Below are 22,119 nucleotides of genomic sequence, written 5' to 3'. Positions count from 1 at the left end.
CCACCAAGTTTACTCACTGGCTTAAGTGTTTCGAAAAATTCCTGACCGCCTCCACAGCAATCAAATCGGACGAGGACAAACTGGATGTCCTGACCTCCAAAGTGAACCACTGAGTGTACTCGGTCATCCAAGACGCGACCTCGTACGCGGACGCTATCAAGCTCCTCAAGGACCAGTACACGCGCCCAGTGAACGAAGTGTACGCCAGGCACCTTCTGGGGAGTCGTAAACAACCACCTGGGGAATCGACCGTGGAATACCTTCAGGCACTGTCTGTGCTTGGCCGGGCCTGTGGTTGTAAGGATGTAAAGGCCGCCGTGTACACAGAGGAACTTATCCGGGACGCTTTTGTAGCGGGCCACAGATCCAATTACACCCGACAGCGACTGTTGGAGCAGAGTGATCTCGACCTCAACAAGGCCTCTGAACTCGCACTATCATTGGATGCAGCCTACCGGGGCATGGATGCCTACTCCTCTGCACCGTGGACGCCGCGGGGAATGACAGCCTGGGACACGGTAGGACCGCCTCATAGCGCCGTGCCACCCCAGCAACGGCCCAACTACCGCAGCAGTGCCCCAAGGCCAGACAGCAGTGCCCCAAGGCCAGAAATGCTACTTCTGTGGCCAGGCAAAACACCCCAGAGCGCGCTGCCCGGCGAAAATCGCGATCTGCTCGGGCTGCGGGAAGAAGGGACGCTACGCTAACGTCTGCAGGGCCAAAGCCACCCCGAACCCCAGCAGCGCCGCGTGTGGGCCATGCGGGCCGCCATCTTGGGCCTCCCCGGCCATGTGCGAACCACCGGTACAGCAGCCATTTTGGACGCCTCCAGCCACATGGGGATCATGGATGCCGCCATCTTGGACGACAGCCAGAACGCAGCAGGCCCCCAACACCGCCTCATCTGATACCCGCAGCGACACACCGACCCCTACGCTGGCATCCGTTACACTGGACCAAGCGAGACCGCACCAGCTGGCCAGTTCTACAATGGACATTAAGGTAAATGGCCACGATACAATCTGCCTTTTTGACTCTGGGAGCACGGAGAGCTTCATCCACCCCGACACGGTGCGGCGTTGCTCTCTCCCAGTCCTGCCTGCGCACCAGCGGATTTCTATGGCCTCCGAGTCCCAGTCGGCGGACATCGGCGGCTACTGCGTAGTGACACTCGTAGTAGACGGGACCGTGTACGATCATTTTAAATTTCTGGTCCTGCCCGACCTCTGCGCTGCCGTCCTGCTGGGGTTAGATTTTCAGTGCCACCTTAAAAGTGTTACGATGGCGTACGGTGGACCCCTACCCCCACACTCAGTCCGCAGCCAGCAGCTCCCAAATTGCCCGCCGCGCACCAGGTGCAACCTCTCCGCACTGAGAGTCACCCCCCCCCCCCCCACTGTTTGCTAACCTCACCCCCGACTGTAAGCCCATCGCCACAAAGAGCAGGCGATACAGTGCCGGGGACAGGGTTTTCATTAAAACCGAAGTGGAGCGGCTCCTGAAGGAAGGGATTATTGAGGGCAGCACCAGCCCCTGGCGAGCCCAGGTTGTGGTCGTTAAGACCGGCGAGAAGCAGCGCCTGGTCATCGACTACAGCCAGACAATAAATCGCTACACCTTGCTGGACGCCTACCCACTCCCCCGCATAGCTGATATGGTCAACCAGATCGTGCAGTACCGCGTCTTCTCGACCACTGACCTGAAATCAGCGTACCACCAGCTCCCTATCCGCCCTGAGGACCGCCAGTATACTGCCTTTGAGGCAAACGGCCGCCTCTACCACTTCCTTAGGGTTCCCTTTGGCGTCACCAACAGGGTCTCCGTCTTCCAAAGGGAGATGGACCGGATGGTAGATCAAAATGCGTTGCAGGCCACTTTCCCATATCTGGACAATGTGACCATCTGCGGCCGTGACTTGCAGGACCATGACGCAAACCTCGAAAAATTCCTCCGCACCGCCCAACTCCTGAACCTGACATATAACAAGGAGAAGTGCATATTCCGCACAAACCGCCTCACCATCCTTGGCTGTGTTGTGGAACACGGAGTCATCGGCCCCGACCGGATGCGTCCCCTTATGGAACTCCCACTGCCTCAAGGCCCTGAAGAGGTGCCTAGGGTTTTTCTCCTATTATGCCCAGTGGGTCCCTTACTATGCGGACAAGGCCCATCCGCTGATCAAGTCCACCTCTTTTCCCTTGACGGCAGAGGCCCGCTTAGCCTTCCACCGTATCAAGGAAGACATTGCCAAAGCCACCATGCACGCAGTGGACGAATCCATCCCCTTCCAGGTGGAAAGCGACGGGTCCGACTTTGCCCTGGCCGCTACCCTCAATCAGGCGGGGAGACCCGTGGCCTTCTTTTCACGAACCCTCCAAGGCCCGGAGACCAGACACTCCGCTGTTGAGAAGGAGGCCCAGGCGATTGTGGAGGCTGTGCGTCATTGGAGGCACTACCTGGCCGGAAAACGATTTACCCTGCTCACTGACCAACGTTCAGTTGCTTTCATGTTTAACAACAAGCAGAGGGGCAAAATCAAAAATGACCAAGATCTTGAGGTGGAGAATCGAACTTTCCACCTACAATTACGAGATCTTGTACCGGCCCGGGAAGCTCAATGAACCCCCGGATGCGCTATCGCGTGGCACCTGCGCCAGCGCGCAGATCGATAGATTGCGGGCCCTCCACAATGACCTCTGCCACCCGGGGGTCACCAGGTTCTTCCACTTCATCAAGGCCCGCAACCTGCCTTACTCTATTGAGGAGGTCAGGACCATGACCAGGAACTGCCAAGTCTGCGCTGAGTGCAAACCGCACTTTTATAGACCAGACAGGGCCCACCTGATAAAAGCCACTCGCCCCTGAGCGTTGATTTTAAAGGGCCTCTCCCCTCCTCCGACCGCAATGTGTACTTCCTCAATATTATTGATGAGTACTCCCGTTTCCCGTTCGCCATCCCCTGCCCGGACATGACCAGTGCCACGGTCATTAAATGTCTGAACGACCTCTTCACCCTGTTCGGTTTCCCCAGCTATATCCATAGCGACCGGGGCTCATCGTTTATGAGCGACGAACTCCGTCAGTACCTGCTAACTAGGGGTATTGCCACAAGCAGGACCACCAGTTACAACCCCCGGGGGAACGGACAGGTGGAAAGAGAAAATGCGACAGTTTGGAAGGCCGCCCTGCTAGCCTTAAAGTCTAGGGGCCTTCCAACCTCCCGCTGGCAGGATGTGCTCCCCGATGCGCTCCACTCTATTCGGTCACTGCTCTGCACTGCCACTAACGCCACCCCTCATGAGAAAATGTTTGTCTTCCCAAGGAAGTCCACATCGGGGACATCGCTACCGCCATGGCTGACGTCCCCAGGGCCGGTCCTACTGAGAAGGCACGCGAGGACCCATAAAACGGACCCCCTGGTCGAGAGGGTCGACCTCCTCCACGCCAACCCCCAGTATGCTTACATTGCATACCCGGACGGGCGGGAGGACACAGTCTCCATAAGAGACCTTGCACCCTCGGGGGCCGCAGTAACCCACTATTCACTACCACCCCCCCCAACGATCCGATATCCAGCCCCAGCAGACGGCAGGCCTGGGCCCCGCGACCCGCTCGACATCTACGAGGACGACACGCCTGTGCCACAGCCCACGCAGGACTCGACGCCGGAAGCTCCACTGCCCCTGCCGTCGCCACGCCGATCACAGCGGCAGACAAGACCTCCGGAGAGACTCCAATACACTAACTTTTAATACACTTCACCCCGCCGGACTCAATTTTAAACAAGGGGTGAATGTGGTAAACCACTGTTTGTATTCCACTATGTACATGCCTGGACATGCCTCGGCTGACTCCTCCCACAAGTCCTAGTATAAAGGTGACTGCTCCCCAGCCCTTTGTATTTCTGGACCGGTCGACCACTCGAGGCAGACCTTCATTCTTTTGTTAATAAAAGCCTTTAGTTACTCTCTTAACTCTCAGTCTTTTATGAGTAATTGATAGCGCATCAGTGACCAAGGCTGGGAATTCAACATTCAGGGGTATTCAATATTCAGGAAAGACAGGCAAAAAGGAAAAGGAGGTGGGGGTAGCATTGCTGGTTTAAGAGGAGATTAACACAATTGTAAGAAAGGATATTAGCTCTGATGATGTGGAATTTGTATGGGTAGAGCTGAGAAATACCAAGGGGCAGAAAACGTTAGTGGGAGTTGTATACAGACCCCCAAACAGTAATGCTGAGTTTGGGGATGGCATTAAACGGGAAATTGGACACGTGTGCAATAAGGGCACAGCAGTTTTCATGGGTGACTTTAATCTACATATAGATTGGGCTAAACAAATTAGTAACAATACTGTGGAGGAATTATTCCTGGAGTGTATACGGGATGGTTTCCTGGACCAATATGTCGAGGAGCCAACTAGAGATCAGGCCATCTTAGACTGGGTTTTATGTAATGAGAAAGGATTAATTAGCAATCTTGTTGTGCGAGGCCCCTTGGGGCAGAGCGATCACAATACAGGTAGACTATCCTTTATCCGAAAACCTCAGGGCCAGCCGTGTTTCGGTTTTCGGAAAATTTCAGAAGGTGGGTCGGCGGGGGTCCGGTCGGCGGGGGTCCGCGTCGTCGGCGTCGGCGGGGGTCCGCGGGGGGGTCCGCAGTCGTGGCTTGTCCGTCGCTGCTAGCCTGGAATGCAATGAAGTTCCGCATTTCCACCAACAGGTCGTCGTGCTCGGTCGGAACAGGGGCCGGCACCGCCGCGGGCTCAGAGCTCTCGTTGCTTTCGAGCCTTTGGAAGAGAGTCAGGTGGTTCCGCGGGGGGGTCGGCGGGGGGGCGTGCGCACGACTTACGCTGACCCTCTGCTCAGCGTAAGTCGGCGGGGTTCGGGGTCGGCGGGGGTCGGGTCGTGCGCACGACTTACGCTGACCCTCTGCTCAGCGTAAGTCGTGCGCCACTCTGGTCATGTCGTGCGCACGACTTGCGCTGACCGGAAAAACCTTCGGTTTTTAGAGGGTTTCGGTTTTCGGAAGTTCGGATAAAGGGTAGTCTACCTGTATGATTGAATTCTTCATTAAGATGGAGAGTGAAGTAGTTGACTCAGAGACTAGGGTCCGGAATTTAAATAAAGGAAACTACGATGGTATGAGGCGCGAGTTGGCTAGGATGGATTGGGGAATGTTACTTAAAAGGTTGACGGTGGATAGACAATGGCAAACATTTAAAGATCGCATGGGTGGACTACAGAATTTGTTCATCCCTGTTTGGCGTAAAAATAAAACAAAAAAGGTGACAACCGTGGCTAACAAAGGAAATAAGGGATAGCGTAAGATCCAAGGAGAGGACATATAAATTGGCCAGAAAAAGCATCAAACCGGAGGATTGGGAGCAGTTTAGGATTCAAAGGAGGACAAAGGGATTAATTAAGAGGGGGAAAATAGAGTATGAGAGTAAGCTTTCAGGGAACATAAAAACTGACTGTAAAAGCTTATATAGATATGTGAAGAGAAAAAGATTGGTGAAGTCAAGCGTTGGTCCCTTGCAGTCAGAATCAGGGGAATTTATAATGGGGGGAACAAAGAAATGGCAGACCAATTAAATACATACTTTGGTTTTGTCTTCACAAAGGAGGACACAAATAACCTCCCAGAGATGTCAGGGAACATAGGGTGTAATGAGAGGGAGGAATTGAATGAAATCAGTATTTGTAGGGAAATGGCGTTAGGGAAATTGACGGGATTGAAGGCCGATAAATCCCCAGGGCCTGATAATCTACATCCTAGGGTACTTAAGCAAGTGGCCCTAGAAATAGTAGATGCATTGCTGGCCGTCTTCCAAAATTCTATAGACTCTGGAACAGTTCCCATGGATTGGAGGGTAGCTAATGTAACCCCACTATTCAAAAAAGGTGGTAGAGAGCAAATGGGGAATTATAGACTGGTAAGCCTGACATCGGTAGTGGGGAAAATGCTAGAGTCCATTATAAAAGATGCAATAGCAGAGCACTTGGAAACCAGTGACAGCATTGGACAAAGTCAACATGGATTTACAAAAGGTAAATCATGCTTGACTAATCTACTGGAATTTTTTGAGGATGTAACTGGTGGAATAGATAAGGGAGAACCAGTGGATGTGGTGTATTTGGACTTTCAAAAGGCTTTCGATAAGGTCCCACATAAGAGATTGGCGTGCAAAGTTAAAGCACATGGGATTAGGGATAAGGTACAGACTTGGATAGAGAACTGGTTGGCAGACAGGAAGCAAAGAGTTGGAATAAACGGGTCTTTTTCCAAGTGGCAGGCAGTGACTAGTGGGGTAGCGCAGGGATCGGTGCTAGGACCCCAGCTATTCACAATATATATTAATGATCTCGACGAGGGAACTAGATGTAATATCTCCACATTTGCAGACGACACAAAGCTGGGTGGGCGTGTGTGCTGTGAGGATGCCGAGAAACTCCAGTATGATTTGGACAGGTTGGGTGATTGGGCAGATGCAGTATAATGTGGATAAATGCGAGGTTATCCACTTTGGTGGCAAAAACAGGAAGGCAGATTATCTGAACGGCAATAGATTGGGAGAAGGGGAAGTGCAACGAGACCTGGGTGTCCTTGTGCACCAGTCGCTGAAGGTAAGCATGCAGGTGCAGCAGGCGGTTAAGAAGGCAAATGGTATGTTGGCCTTTGTAGCAAGAGGGTTCGAGTATAATAACAAGGATGTCTTGCTGCAGTTGTACAGGGCCTTGGTGAGACCACAGCTTGAGTATCGTGTGCAGTTTTGGTCACCTTATCTGAGGAAGGATGTTCTTGCCATGGAGTGCAGCGAAGATTCACCAGACTGATACCTGGGATGGCAGGAATGACGTATGAAGAGAGATTGGGTCGATTGGGCTTGTATTTGCTAGAGTTTAGAAGAATGAGAGGGGATCTCATTGAAACTTATAAAATTCTAACAGGACTAGACAGACTAGATGCAGGAAGGATGTTCCCGATGGCAGGGGAGTCCAGAACCAGGGGTCACAGTCTAAAGATAAGGGGTAAGCCATTTAGGACAGAGATGAGGAGGAATTTCTTCACCCAGAGTGGTGAACCTGTGGAATTCTCTACCACAGAAGACAGTTGAGGCCAATTCATTAAATATATTCAAGAAGGAGTTAGATATATTTCTTAATACTAAAGGGATCACGGGATATGGGGAGAAAGCAGGGACAGGGTACTGAATTTGCATGATCAGCCATGATCTCATTAAATGGCGGAGCAGGCTCGAGGGGCCGAATGGCCTACTCTTGCTCCTATCTTCTATGTTTCTATGTCTGTAGCTGAACCAGACCGTTCACAATCTTGGCATCCAATTTGCCCCCGAGATGAGCTTCCGACCACATATCCGTTCCATCACCAAGACCGCCTACTTCCACTTCTGTAACATAGCCCGTCTCAGACTCTACCTCAGCTCATCTGCGGCTGAAACCTTCATCGATGCCTTTGTTACCTCTAGACTTGACTATTCCAATGCTCTCCTGGTAGGCCTCCCATTTTTCCACCCTCCATAAACTTGAGCTCATCCAAAACTCTGCTCCCCGTATTCTAACTTGCACTAAGTCCCGTTCACCAATCACCCCTGTGCTTGCTGACCTAAACTGGCTTCCGGTCCGGAAACACCTCAATTTTAAAATTCTCATCCTGATTTTCAAATCCCTCCAAGGCTTCTCCCTTCCCTATCTCTGTAACCTCCTCCAGCCCTATAACCCTCCGAGATCTCCGTGTTCCTCCAATTCCGGCCTCTTGAGCATCCCTGATTTTAATCGCTTCACCACTGGCGGCCATGCATTCAGCCGCCTAGGCCCCAAGCTCTGGAATTTCCTCCTTAAATCTCTCTGCCTCTCTCCTCCTTTAAGACACGCCTTAAAATCTACTTCTTTTAGTGGTCTCATGGTTCAGTGTCAAATTTTGTTTGATAACGCTTCTGTGAAACGCCTTGGGACATTTTACTACATTAAAGGCACAAGTTGTTGTTGTAGAAAATTTTCAAGGTGTTTATATGGTAGAACAAAGGCCAAAGAACATTCTTGGGCTTGTTATACCTATAGAAAAAAGCTAGAAGTGGGGAAGGAGGGAGCAATTACTTAGCTACTTTTTGCAAGTTGGCTCCTGGACTACTAATTGTACGGTCCCATACTGCTACCTGGTTGCGATCAGCCAACTCAATACAGACCATCGATTGAACTTGGAGCTTTCCTAGTATGTATGTCTCAGTTGTACACGCCTTTACATCTGAGCCATCAGAAGAGCATCAAAGTATTACATTTAAGATTTTCTTCATTCACAAAGTTGTACAACCTGTGGCGTCCCGCTGCCTCTACAGGGCCTAAGAAAGGAACAATAGACCTCCAGTAGCAGTGTTCTGAATATTAACCTCATTAAAAAACTAATTTTTCTTTTAGGATGTCATTAAATTCTGAATTCAAAGCAAACAGCTCACCACCACTCAAAAAAATCTCTCTATAAAGAGGGCTTAAAGGTCTGGACTGAGCTCTACCTATACCTACTGTACTTTGTTTTACAGTTTACTTAACCTGCAGTTACCCAAAATAAAATATTCAGTGATCCTCAATAGCTATGCATCTTACCTATTAGGTGGTGGGCCTGCTTTCATCCTTCCGCCAGGTGGAGATGTAAAATCAGCCTTGAATTCCATTTTTGGCAAATTGTTTTCTAGGTCCTTCTCAATGTTGCATACTCTCCCTTGCTGAATCTAAAGGAGATAGTTTTAAATAATACTTATAGAAGACATGGACTATATGCAAAACTTGTACAAAACACAGGTCACCCATATCACACAGAAAAATAAGGTGAACATGAAACAGTTTACAGACTACATAGCCACTACAGGACTTGAGCGTATAATTTAGGCTGAACCAATTGCAGTACTGAGGGGACTGCTGCATTGTCAAACGTGCCGTTAAACTGAGACCCCATCTGCCTGGTCAGGTGGATAAAAAGATTCTATGGAGCTATTCAACAAGGAGTGTCCTCGCCAACATTTATCGCTCAACTAACACCACCAAATAAATGTATTTATTTATCAAAAACTAGTCATTTATCGCATTGCTTTTTGAGGGATATCTTGCTATGCACAAATTGTCTACCAGGTTTGCTTACATAACAACTGCGACTATGCAGTGCCTTGGATATCCTGAGGACATGAAAGCCGCTATATAAATGCAAGTTCTTTCTTTACTCTCACATACCTGTAGAGAGCAAGAAATCAGATAGAATCTGGGTCCTGTGGAGTGTGCTACCTACACATACCGAACATTGACCGGAGAATGCATTACCGACATACATTATATCACACACAGTATCTGTAATGAGAAATTTTGACTAGGACACTGCCTGAAAGTTCCTGCATTTCCAAGTAAAATGACAACGATTAGCTAACTCAGCACAGACTAGAACAGAACCTGGACCCACAGGCTGTTAATGTAAAAGGGTCCAAGCATCTTCTGACCACTTTCTGAACTTTGTTTTATTTCAACAATAGTCCACTTAAAACTGAATGCAAAATTCCTAAAACTAATACAAAGTGAAGTTGTAAATCAATTATTATCAGTCATTAAGCAGCTAAGTATTCTGTACCAATATTTTGTTCTCTGAACCAGATGCAAGTATGAGATCAAGTCCTAACTGAAGTCTTCGCTGTTTCTCACAATACGCTTTCCAGGTCTCTTCATTGAAGCCATAGTTAAAATAGTCAGAAAGGTCAGCTCCTAAGAAAGAAAATAAATGGAAGAATACAGAAACATGTTGCTTAAGAGTCAGTTAGTCCAATAGGAAATGTTCCCTCCCACCTCCCAAATGAAATATTGATTCTCAATAACCACCTCCGCCGCCCCCCCCCCCCCCCCACTCAAGTGAACTATAAAAGATTACAGCTCAGGAGGTCGCCATTCGGCCCATCTTGTCTGAACTGGCTCTTTGCCAGAGCAATCCAAAACTGAACCCACTGCCCTGTTCTCTTTACATAGCTCTGTATCTTCTCTGCTTCAAATATTTATGTCATTTCCCCTTAAAAGATGCAATGGTCTCTGCCTCAATTACTCCCTGTGACAAAACATTCCATGTTCAAACAGCTCCCTTCATAAAGACTGTTTCCTGACCTTTCACACTGTACAAGAATGAGAACAATTACATACTAATGAGCAGTTAAACATGCGTCACCTCAGTCTCAAGCATCTATGAAGAAACATACAATTAAATCTGCCAATGTAATAAAGACCCTTTATCTTAACTAATTTCTCGATCTATGACCTAGCCTACATCAAAAACTATTTGTATGTTAACATTTGATGCATATATAAATAAATACAATAGCAGCTCAGCATTGCCAACACCCACAACTCTCAAAGGGATTCCCAAGCAGCATCTAAGTTGGGAGTCTGAAGGTCCTGACTCCTTTCACTCTATTTTGATGATATGTCAAGACTCCTGTTTAGAAATTACATTGTACAGGAAATTTTCTGGTATCCGGCACTGACGGGACCGAGCTGGTGCCGTACCATCAAAACTGCCGTAGAAACCAGCGCTAATGTTAAAACATACGGAGCTTTTGAGCTCCGTGTGAAGCAACAAACCCTGTTGCAACAGCTTCAAAACAGTCGGCCGCAGCTTAAAAGTGTCTCTGTAGCTAAGCAACAGCTTCAGCTAGACCTTGCAGAGCCTGACTGGAAAAAAAAAGCAACGAGAAGTAAAAAAACTTATAGGAAACGGCTCCTGAATTTTGCCGGTAGATAGAGCTTTCCGGACATTTAACCTCCAGTTAAAACGAAAGTTTCCTGTAATTGGGAAGTTGCTGGCAATTCCACAAGAGCTACTGAATAGGTCACATCTGCACACTAGACATTCACAATATTAAATGTTTTACTGTTCTTAATCAAAAATTCTTATACTAAAAATCCAAGGGGCAAAGCACTCTCCTTCTCAAGTCTAATCTTTCAGTGAGATATGACTATGCACAAATCAGCTGCGCATTTGCCTATGCAACAAAAGTGACTAAACTTCAAAAGCAATTAAGTGACTAAACACTTTGGAATGTCGGAGGATATGAAAGGTGCTCAGTAAATGCAAGTTCTTTTGTTCCTCATTTGCAACATGCACCAAATAGAACTGTGCCAAGCCCCAAAAGATAATAAACACAAAAACTAGAGTTTGAAAACATTCTTTTTATTCAAAACTTACCTGGCTTTCTCCAGGGTTTGTCTTCGAACACGGCCAAGTCTGCCTCAATCACTGGAATTCCATTGATGCTCCCAGAGGCATCCAGGTCAATGCCTCTGGAATGCAGCTTTGCTGTAGCGGGAAGAGAGAAGACACTTTATAACTACTGTAGTACAATTTACCATTGTTCAAATTTCAAATCCTTTAAACCATAACCAGCCAGCTACCCATGACAGCATTATATTTGAACATGATAGGAGTCTGATCAGAGCTATGCCAATATCACTCCCATTAGAAAAATCCTAGAGTGGAAAGAGAAAAACCATCTACTTTCAAGCAGCAGTTCAAATATTTTTATGGAGTGTTTTATCTGACTGAATTTATTAAAATTTGTCTGACTGAGAATGGATCAGGTGAAAATTGGAGAATCTCACTTTTAAGAACATCTGTTAAAATCCTTTTTGCTGTTTATTCTCTACATTTTCCCCCTGTATTTCATTAGAAACGGTGCAGAAATTGCAGCAGAAATTTCCAAACTACCTTATTAAAGCAAAACATTGCATTAAGTTGATACGCAGCCAATAAAAATCTAATGGCTTCTGCAATAATACTTCCGGTTCATCTTTATCAATGTGTTAAGTCTTAAAGCAATAGTTTTTGTTAGGCTCATTTTATAGTGCACGCTACAGACTTGTACAGTTCTACGGACACTAGTTAGCTTCTAATATCTCACTCGTGTGGCTATTATATCATGGGCAAGCCTAGACAAGCTGTTGCCGAACTATTCAACTATGAGGAGCATCTATTACTCTCACTCGCTCTCTTACACTGGTCATTGGGTAGCAATCAGAGGCCAAAAGCCAGGTGATTTTACTTCTTCAGAATCTGGGGATACAGAAGCCAATGGCAGTGGACCCACTGCTAACCCAGACAAGACTAGCTAACTTAGCACAGACTAGTGATCTGTAGGGAAAATTGATGAGGATTTACATTTGTGTCTAAGGTGGTATCTAACTTAACTCATTCTGAATCATCCTACATAAACCGATTCAATTATTGTTGATTAAGCTCCTGTTCTGCTACCAGCAGGACTGCAGTACAGGTACACTATCCCTTATCCGAAAGCCTTGGGACCAGCTGAGTTTCGGTTTTCGGAATTTTTCGGATTTCAGAAGGCTGGGAATTTTGTATTTAATATAAATTGTAAAATTTCAGGCTACCTCTTGCGACTGTTCCGGGGGGGGGGGGGGGGGGGGGAGCGGGGGGAAGAAAAGAATATCGGACGGGCCGCGGTTCAGTTCGGGTCGGGTCGGGGAGGGGGGGGGGGGGGGAAAAAGAATATCGGACGGGCCGCTGCAGCTATCGGACGGGCCGCTGTATTGTTGGGTTCACTCTCCCGGTACCTCCTTCACACTGCCCAGCTCGGCCTGCAATCTCCTACCCAGGAGGGAACTCTGTGACCCTCTGCCCTGCGCAGCGTAAGTCGTGCGCCACTCTGGTCATGTCGTGCGCACGACTTACGCTGAACAAAAAAACTTTCGGTTTTTAGTGGTTTTCGGAAGTTCGGATAAAGGATAGTCTACCTGTACAACATTGGTTGAAGTGCCATTTAACTCGTAACTCACCCGATATATTAAGGACTGAACAGGACATAGAAGCATTATTAATAACTACTTTATTTAACCACGTCTACATTCAAGGATAATATGATCACATGAACATCACAATAAATTGGTTTCAAAATTACAGCATCATAACTTTAGTTGTTTTGCATATTAAAGCACAGTCTGGTGAAGTTAACACTTTCCAGCTTACATGACAATGCAACAAGTAACTAACACGTGCTCTTGCTTAAGCCTATGGTTTGAATGAGGTTTAGTGTAAAGTAATATCACCTTTCCGACCAGGTAGCAGTTTAAGTGAATAGAGATAACTCAGTCTGTCTCTGCATTGCGTTGGTTCCATCTTTGGTTAATGTCTTTGGCGAGTCATTGGTATTCTCTTTTCCTGGCTTGTCAATCATCTTCTTTCCTTTGGCTCTAGCTAACATCTTGCATGCACTTGAACTCCCTTTTCTTACAGTCTGAGCATCTGTGCTACTGAGTTACTGTTGGTTTCCTCTGCTCCCCAATTCTACATTGATTTGAATATCCTTCACACTTCTCTACTTCTTTAAACAATCTATAATCTTCCTCAAACGATCTCTACACTTCCGCTCCTGCTTGTCTTCTCTTCAAACGATCTAGAATTCAAGAACCAACTCCTTTAAGCACTTGATTTCTTTAAATCAGGTTTAAAATATTAAATCAGGTAATCTGTCAATCTTTCTCAAGGATAAAATCCTAAAATAAAAAAGTTATAGACAAAGCTGCACGTAACAGTTAAGTTGATATTATTAAAATTGTCCCAAGGATATTGATAAATTGCGATTGCTGATACTAACTTTCTCTCTGCCAGTGCCTTGTATTCATAGTTAACTACAAATTACCGTGGCCTATATTATTATTATTGATTGAACGAAGTTACAATATTGTTTGACCAAAAGATAATTCTCTTTGTCTGACTGGTACCACCTCCTTATCTCTGTGCAGGGCTCGTTACTGAACGAGTACCGAAATTATGTAAGGAAACTAATCCCAAACAGGGAATCCTAGAGATTGAACTAGGTCTTTCCTAATCTGTTTGGCGGAGCACAATGCCATGTGGTGCATTAACCCAAATAGTTAAAAAAAAACTACCCTGGTTGTCTCCAGACTCAACTGGACTGTGGATTATGAAGATATATCATATCTCTTGAGGATATAAAAAGGGGGTTTGCCAAACAGCAAGGCGGATTGTACAAGGCTTCAAGAACACAGACACGTTAGTGGAATGGGTTGACTGGTAAAAAATGCAATAGTGTGCAGGGAAGTGTGATGAAATAGATTTTGTAAAGAAAAACAATGTAAAGACACTGAACGGTGTAGGTGAACAGAAACACCTAGGGAGAATCATATACATAATTCCTTAAAAGTGGGAATGTAGATAGATACAACCATAAAAAGGCCATCATTTTGGATTTTATAAATAAAGACAAGAGCAAAAAGGTAATGATATATTTGCACAAGGTAACGGTCAGGCCAGTTAGAGTACCGTGTGTAGTTTTGGGCACACTATTTAGAAAGGACATTAGAGCCATAGGGAGCATATGGCATAGATTCAGGACAACACCAGGGTGAAAAAACTACAGTTATGAAGAAAGACTGGAAATACTGAAGGCTAAGAGGAAATTTATTTGGAAGTTTTTAGACTTATGAAGGGTTTTGATCAAGCAAGCAGGGGAAGACTATTTCCTCTGGTCAGGGCTCATCAATTTAAAATTGTTACAAAGAAAGTGAGGAGGGAGATTACGAGAAATATCTTTATAGAGTGTTATTAAGAGCATGGAAAGCTTTGCCACAGGGAGTGGTTCAGACAGAGACATTGTATCTTTTAAGAGAAAAGTAAGTGGATACACATTTGAGCAGAGCTAAGGAAAAGGAGCAGAGGGATTATTTTCGGATTCCTTTAGCAAAGAGTCAGCACAGACATGATAGGTCCACTTGCCTCCCCCTATGTTGTAAACTTCTATGGTCGAATAGTCTTCCCTATGCCAGCAAGACTGGTCGTGAGTTATCTAATGGTCTATCAATGAAAATGTATGTATTCTCAAATCAAATTGAAAAGCCTGGTTTAATATAATAATTTACGAGGTACTACTGAATAACTGTTGGATAAACCCCTCACTGACCTGCAGAAGAGCTATAGGGACGGCCACTCTTCAGATTCAAGTTCATTGGAGTCCCCCTGTATAAAATTTAAAGTCTCCAAAGTAACACAATTTCCAAAACATAATTTAAAAAAATTAGTGCACACACTATACAGTACTAGCATTAGCACTGGAAAATTACAGGTAATGGCCCATGTTTGCTATTTGTCCATCATCCTACCCCATTGTACAGTTAAATATATTTTTGAATGATAAAAGTTTTGGCACATGTAACCATTTATAAAAAAAAGCTTCTAGTTCAAAATTGGACTTGCATTTCTATAGCGCCTTTCATGACTTCAGGATGTCCCAAAGTGCTTTACAGCCAAAGAAGTACTTTTTGAAGTGTAGTCACCAATGTTCACTTTAAGCTGCGTGGCTGCGCAGCGCTTCAGGGGTCTTGCGCTGCCGGTTTTTAAATAGAAAACGCGCGCGGTATTTTAAAGGGTTCATGCGGTCCCCCAAAATATTACAGGGAACATTGGTAATCACTTGTAATATAGGAGATGTGCAGCTAATTTGGGTACAGCAAAGTGAGAATGACCAGATAATCTGTTTTTACGTGTTGGTTGAGAGATAAATAATGGCCAGGACACCGGAGCAAACTCCCCGGCTCTTCAAAATAGTGCCACGGGATCTTTGAGGGGGCAGTCGGAGCCTCGGTTTAATGTCTCATCCAAAAGACGGCACCTCAGTACTGCACAGGAGTGGAGTGTCAGCCTAGATTATGTGATCAAATCCGTAGAGTGGGACTTGAATCCACAACCTTCTGACTCAATGGCGAAAGTGCTACCACAGAACCACAGCTGACAACTATCTTCGTACAGTCAACAAAGAAAACAGTTCTGGAGAAGGGTTTTATATTGAAATGTTAATCTATCTTTTCTCTTTGAAGATGCTGTCTCCCCTGTGTATTTCCAGCATTTTTAGAACAGGATTATTATTACATATAAATGAGATCAAGAAACACCAAACAAAATCCCACACCAAACAGCTAAGGATCCAATAAAATGGGTAACCCTGTGAATTTAACAAACCCTCCAATCTCAACTCAATCACAAATATTCCTCACTTCACAAGTCTGTACATGGTGAAAAATCATGGCTGTCTGCAAATGTGCTGTTTTATAAAGTGTTTGCAGAGGGGGAAAAAAAACAAATTCCATATCCCTGCAGAATTAGTCCCTATAAATATCTGATTTGCATAACTCTTTTGTAAGAGTGCAGAAGTAGAATCTCTAGAGGGTTGTATTTGGAAAATTGCAACTCACCAATATTTGTTTTAAAAAAGCATGTGGAGCAGTGGAAGAAGTGGTTAGCACAGTGGGTTTGACATTGACCCTTCACCTTTGGAGCCTTGGTGCATTATTACTTAACTCAAGAGGCTGAAAATTCACAGTCAAAAATAACTGCAAAGACAATCAACAAAATTGCTTTCTGGTAATGTATATCTTTTGCATAAAGACAACAGGCTGGTGAAGGGTTGGTCATTTATATCTGACACTATTTGACATTTCAATGACACACCTGTAAATAGTATGTAGATATTGCAGCCATTTGAATCATAGGAGTTATTATTCTAAAAATAAGATACTAATCTGAATTAGCAGAGATAAATCAAGATGTTATATTGTTGCTGTGTAAGTGCTATGTGCAGTTCTGATCACAACCATAGGAATGAGGAGTGCTGTGGGTACAAAGGCAAGCAACAAAAATGATTGTGTGTTATTAGGAATCTAAGTCACGAGAAAACTTAAGGAAGCTAGTTTAGTTTCTTTGAAAAGCTGGCAAATGACCTAATTGCAGTTTTCAAGACCATGAAAGGAACTGATAAAATATTCCCTGTGAAGACTTCAAAAACACAAAAGTTTAAAAGTTAAAGTCAGCAACAAGAAAGGAAGATGATTGGAACTTCTTTCTTTATGTGAAGAGCAAGACTTGAGGAATAGGTTGCCAGGAAATCCCACTGAAGCAGGCAACATAAGCTCAGGCTGCAATTAGATGTGCTTCTGGAACGAGAGAAAAGATGTGAGGGATGCTGTGAGAAGGCTGGCAAGAGGAGCCTAATGGTGCTTTCCTGTTCATACAATGTATGTTTTATTCTACCAACTTCAGTAAAATAAAGCAACTTAATGAGTATACAGCTGCAGAAACACACCAGTTCACTTACATATATTGTGGCGCACCCGTTTTAATGTTGCCAATGGTGACCTTCACATCATCATCATCGCTGTCACTGTCACTGTCCTCATCACCGTTTTGTGATGCCTAAAATACAAAGTCAATCCTTTTCAACCAATCAACACACTAGCAAACTTTTATTTAAGTATCCTTTTTGATATTAGGTCAGAACCATGATTAAGTTGCTTCTTGGGGGCTCTTATGACATTAGTCCAAAACACAGGAGACAAATGTGGCCATAATTGGCAATAATAAATTCAAAATTTGTTGTTGGTAGGTGGTTGACAGTTCCTTTCTCAAGATACTAAAGGAACAGCTGCAGTATAGTTAGTTTACTGGACTTATGTGGGTTGGGAAGAGGGTGATGCATTAGCACACTGGCATTCTGAGAACTGGTTTAAATCCAGCCCAGACTGAGGAGATAAAACTGACTGCAAGGATCCTCCAGTTCCTAGCTGGCTTGAGTCCACAATTTAAGTGCCTGTAATTTGGCAGACTGAGGCGTCATAAGGATGACCACAGTAGGAAATGGAAACACTATAGTGACAGCAAGGTGTGCGCTTCGGAGGTGGGACTGAAGATATATCGTTGAGGAACAATGGAAGGAACTTTATTTTTGCATTTTCAGAAGCAAATACTTTCTATTTCTGAGTGACATCACTTCATCTTGCCGAGCACAACATTTATCCATAAATTCAAAATCCTTATTTTAAAAAGAACTCCTTCATAGAACCCAGAAAACACTGAACCCAATCCTGGCCTCATCCAAAGTCCCCAGACGTGCACTTTCCAACAGAGACCATTGGATAGTGATCACATACAGGATCCTTTGCCGATTTTTCCCTCCCTAACTCAGGGTGCCGTGGCTACTGCTGTCCCAGCTGAGATCAGTTGACTCAGCATAAGCAGAGAACAAGCCCGAGACCTTTCTGGTCTGTATGATGCAGTGCACACCAGGGCCACTAAGTTATTGATGGGGAGCTCCATTATATCCTTAAGAGCAACCCCTAAGAAAATGACAGTAAAAATTCCTCCTCTTCCCCACACCCAATCACAGTTATTTTTGCTCTTCCTATTTAAGACACTGTTTCTCCCTCCCCACTGAGATCAAATCACTAAACCTCTGCTGATTTTGCTTGATATTCATTCAGTAGAACAACGTGTGTCAAAAATGTCTGCCTTCATTGACCAGTTGCTTATCAAGGACCCCGGATACTCAAAGTGCAATATGCAAGATAAAATTGAAGAAATACTTCAACGAGGACAACACTTTTCACTCATTAAAAATGCACTACATGAATATGCTTATCTAAATAGAAAACAAACTTTTATATATATATATTTCCTAGTTAAATATTTATACATCCAACAATTTTGCAAACACCAATATAAACTGAAATCTCTGGAAGGACAGGCAGTGCGAAGATAGCCAAATTTAGAGTTGCCCAATCTTTTCCCAGCTGCCCGTTCAACTCATCTCCACTGGTGCTCCTCAGTCTCTATCCGTGGCCCTACTTGCTCTCCCCTGCTGCTTCGCCTAATTCTCCTCATCCTCTCCTTTTAGTCTTAATTATGAATATGGGTCTGTCGCAGCTACCTTCTCAGGTTATGGGGAGTCAGCTGCACCCCCCCACCCCCAAATAAGCAGCCGAAATGCCTTCCCTACAAGAATGATTTCACACTCTTCACACTCTCCTATATCGACTTAAATGATAAAATAACCTGGGGGTTTAACAAAAAGCACCTCCTTGATGCCTGTAATTCTTCAACAGCTCTGAAGGCAGATCGAGAATACACTCAGAAAAGGCTTCACACAAATCATTAGGCTGCTTCATTTCATAGCAAGCGGACATAGAGCAACAGTTATGATCAGATTCATTTAGTTCAATCAGTACAATTTATCTTTGTGTAATAATTGAAAAATAATGAACACATTATACTGCCGCACACAGAGGGTCATCTCCTGCAGTCCAATTTTCCCCCACAGCCTTTTGCTACTCGACTTGCAGCACTTCATTTCAAAAACCTCTGCTTGACTGCCACGTCTGTGCATTTTATCTTTCACTGTTTACAGTCAGAAAGGGAGAAATTAGCTTTGCAGGCTGATAGCTAGTGTGCAGGCAGTAGAAGGTGTGGAACAGCATCCTTCAACTTTCCCACCCTCCCATGAGTAAAGTGGAGAAAGTGTTTTACCAATGCATCCTGGCCAAAAGCAGCACCCAAGTATAATCCTACCACTCCCGAGGCATATTATGACAAAAAAAAATTTAAATCCATTCCACAGAACATGAAAAAGATTTCATTCTTTTTAATTGAAATTTCACCCAATTAAATAAGAGACAGCAAACTAATGCTGGGAACACTCTTCTGAAACTTACACCCTCAGCCATGTCCAAGCTGCTGACTTTGAATTCTTGTGACGGCTCCTGCAGCATTTTCACAGAGTCTTCTCCCCTGCACAAGCAAGTAAATCAAAAATGAGTAGCCAAGTTAAATCAAAACAAAAAGCAGGACTCACCCATGTCAAATTTGACAGGCGATTTCAATAACTGCAACATTCTTATTAGAAGAGGGCTTATGTTATCTGTATTTTTTATATTTACATTAATGCATTCATCTTTTAAAATGCCTACCTTGTCCCCTTTTTTCTGAAGACACTGACTCATGGTGGCCATAGTTGCACAGGAACTGGCATTAACTTTAGTACTTTATTCAAGTAGCCATTGTGTTAGCCTAGACAACGTGCCTCAACAGGTCATTTGACCACCGAGTTCCTTTTTATGGTTAGTTCCCAAATTTTCAGTTAAAAATGATGAATTCTCTGTAATAAGTGCTCTTTCATAAAGATATCTCTGGCTAGCATAACTCTGTCTAAAGAGAAAGCACAAAACCGATACTTCCCAATTAGGTTTCGGGTACAGTATGTACATGGCACAGCTATGGAATTTGCTTCCAAATTGAAATCCTTTTGGGATGAAAGAAACTAAACAGTTGTTGGTAATCAGCAAAACTTTCTTTAAATTAGGATGAGAGAACATCAAGAGCAAACAAAGTAATCCATCATGTTTTGGGGCTCAGAACAGGAGTAAAGAAAATAAGGAATTTGAATGTGAAAGATAATTTTATGATGCCAGTTGTCTCCGTTTATATTAAATAAAAGTTTTACCAACATAATTTTCAAGTTACAAAAAGCAATTCTATTCATATTTGGTAGCCTGCATTCACTACAGTTGTCACGCTTAATTCCACCTGGCCTCGACAAAACAAATAGATTTGCAAATCTGAGTACAGTGATTATAAGGGATACTAAGGGATCCAAGGGATATGGGGATAGTGCGGGAAGATGGAGTTGAGGTAGAAGTTCAGCCATGATCTTAATGAATGCTGGAGTAGGCTCGAAGGGCCGAATGGCCTACCCCTGCTCCTATTTATGTTATTATGGTAGTGAGGCAAGGTGAGCTGGGAAAATTGAGCTCGCAAAATTGAGCTAGCCACTGTTGACTCAACATTAGAATGCAATATTTCATATTTTTTTAAACATGGGATTCCAAAACCTGAAAAAAGCAGAAACCAGTGTGCACTGGCAAGACTGGTTTTCAAACCACAATTTCAGCAGCTTACTTGTATATAGTTAGAAAACATTACAGGTGTAATGTTTCCCGGAATCAAAAATCACACAAGAGGACCTCCAACTCGCAGATCATACCAGTCAGTGGTTAGGAGAGCCCGAGTATCATGGGCATTAAAGATTAATGCTCGAATGCACAGGGAGAACGCAGATGTGCAGAGCCAAGAACCCCACCCTGCAAATAAAACGCTGCAACAAAAAAATTACATAAGTGGAAATTCCAGTTCACACCATTCCATCAACGTTGTGATCACGTCTGAAAAGACAAATTAAATACAAGTGGCTCAACAAGTGAGGTATACATGTGTGCAGAAATAGGGGGAGGTTAACAGTGTACAAAGAAGCATTTCTCTAAAAGCTTTAGAAAGGAATGAAGGGCTGAATCTGCAAGCCTGATTGCCCTGATGGATCAGTTGTTTTTCTGCTGATATGTACAAGGTAACTGAATAAGGAACTGCACTTGAATTCTTGATGAAATAGGAAAGGAATCCAAACTACCTAATACAGTACTGCACATTAAAATCCTGATTCTTACCCATCAATCAAAGCCACCTCCTCTTGTTTACCAAGGTTTTCATCTACAAACAGAAACACAGTGTTACATCTGGAAAAATAACCAATACTATGACACATTGCAACCTTTAGTGTAAAATCTGACGGGCCGGTTATAGTACCGCAAATGTACTGATGCAAAGCAGTTTCGCAAGTGCAAAATAGCAAAACTCGAGGTACAGCTCGGGAGTCAAAATGGCAATGTGATTCCTGACTACACTAAAACCATGAGGTGCAAGCCCACCTCTAGAAGGTAATCTTTCACTGCTTAAGCATTGTACTGGTGTTGTCCAGTGCAAAAATGAAGGTTAAAAAGTTCCCATGGATGAACTAGATCACCCCTTAACCTTCTATACTCAATCAAGGAATACAAGCCTAGTCTATGAAACTATTTCCTCTGCGGGTGGGGGGGGGGGTCCAGAACAAAGGGACATAACCTTAAAATTAGAGCTAGGCCATTGAGGGGTGACGTCACAAAGCACTTCTTCACATAAAGGGTAGTGGAAATCTGGAAAACACTCCCCCCAAAAAGCTGTTGAGGGTAGGTCAATTGAAAACTTCAAAACTGAGGTTGATAGATCTTTGTTACCAAGGGTATTAAGGGTTACAGTACCAAGGTAGGTAGATGGGAGTTAAGATACAGATTAACCATGATCTAACTGAATAGTGGAACAGGCTTGAGGGGCTGAATAACCTACTCCTGTTCCTATTTGCCACCTGATGATATATGAAACATTACCATTGCCTTTAGTATTGTTCATC

At 44.3% G+C, this 22,119-nt stretch overlaps 1 protein-coding gene across 5 annotated transcripts in view; it reads right to left on the bottom strand.

Annotated features, from left to right (window-relative positions):
* LOC147125229 (pre-mRNA 3'-end-processing factor FIP1-like) overlaps window positions 1–22,119 on the bottom strand; it is a 47,345-nt gene that overhangs the window by 22,886 nt on the left and 2,340 nt on the right. For 3 of the 5 annotated variants that reach the window (XM_085999584.1, XM_085999577.1, XM_085999593.1), the window contains exons 2-8: window positions 21,341–21,383; window positions 19,556–19,631; window positions 17,167–17,264; window positions 14,980–15,035; window positions 11,232–11,342; window positions 9,633–9,763; window positions 8,624–8,748 (exon numbers count right to left, since the gene is read on the bottom strand). In XM_085999584.1, coding sequence (XP_085855710.1) covers window positions 8,624–8,748; window positions 9,633–9,763; window positions 11,232–11,342; window positions 14,980–15,035; window positions 17,167–17,264; window positions 19,556–19,631; window positions 21,341–21,383 — 640 coding nt within the window. Of the gene's footprint in view, window positions 1–8,623; window positions 8,749–9,632; window positions 9,764–11,231; window positions 11,343–13,105; window positions 13,418–14,979; window positions 15,036–17,166; window positions 17,265–19,555; window positions 19,632–20,798; window positions 20,995–21,340; window positions 21,384–22,119 lie in introns of those variants that run through there. The other 2 variants (XM_085999599.1, XM_085999607.1) reach the window with 2 other exon arrangements.

Source organism: Somniosus microcephalus, chromosome 1 (genome assembly GCF_052327205.1).
Source record: "Somniosus microcephalus isolate GS21.2 chromosome 1, FLI_Smic_1.0, whole genome shotgun sequence".
Taxonomy (NCBI): Eukaryota; Metazoa; Chordata; class Chondrichthyes; order Squaliformes; family Somniosidae; genus Somniosus; species Somniosus microcephalus.
The sequence above is the reverse complement of the archived record's forward strand: the minus strand, read 5'-3'. Positions and strand labels throughout refer to the sequence as shown.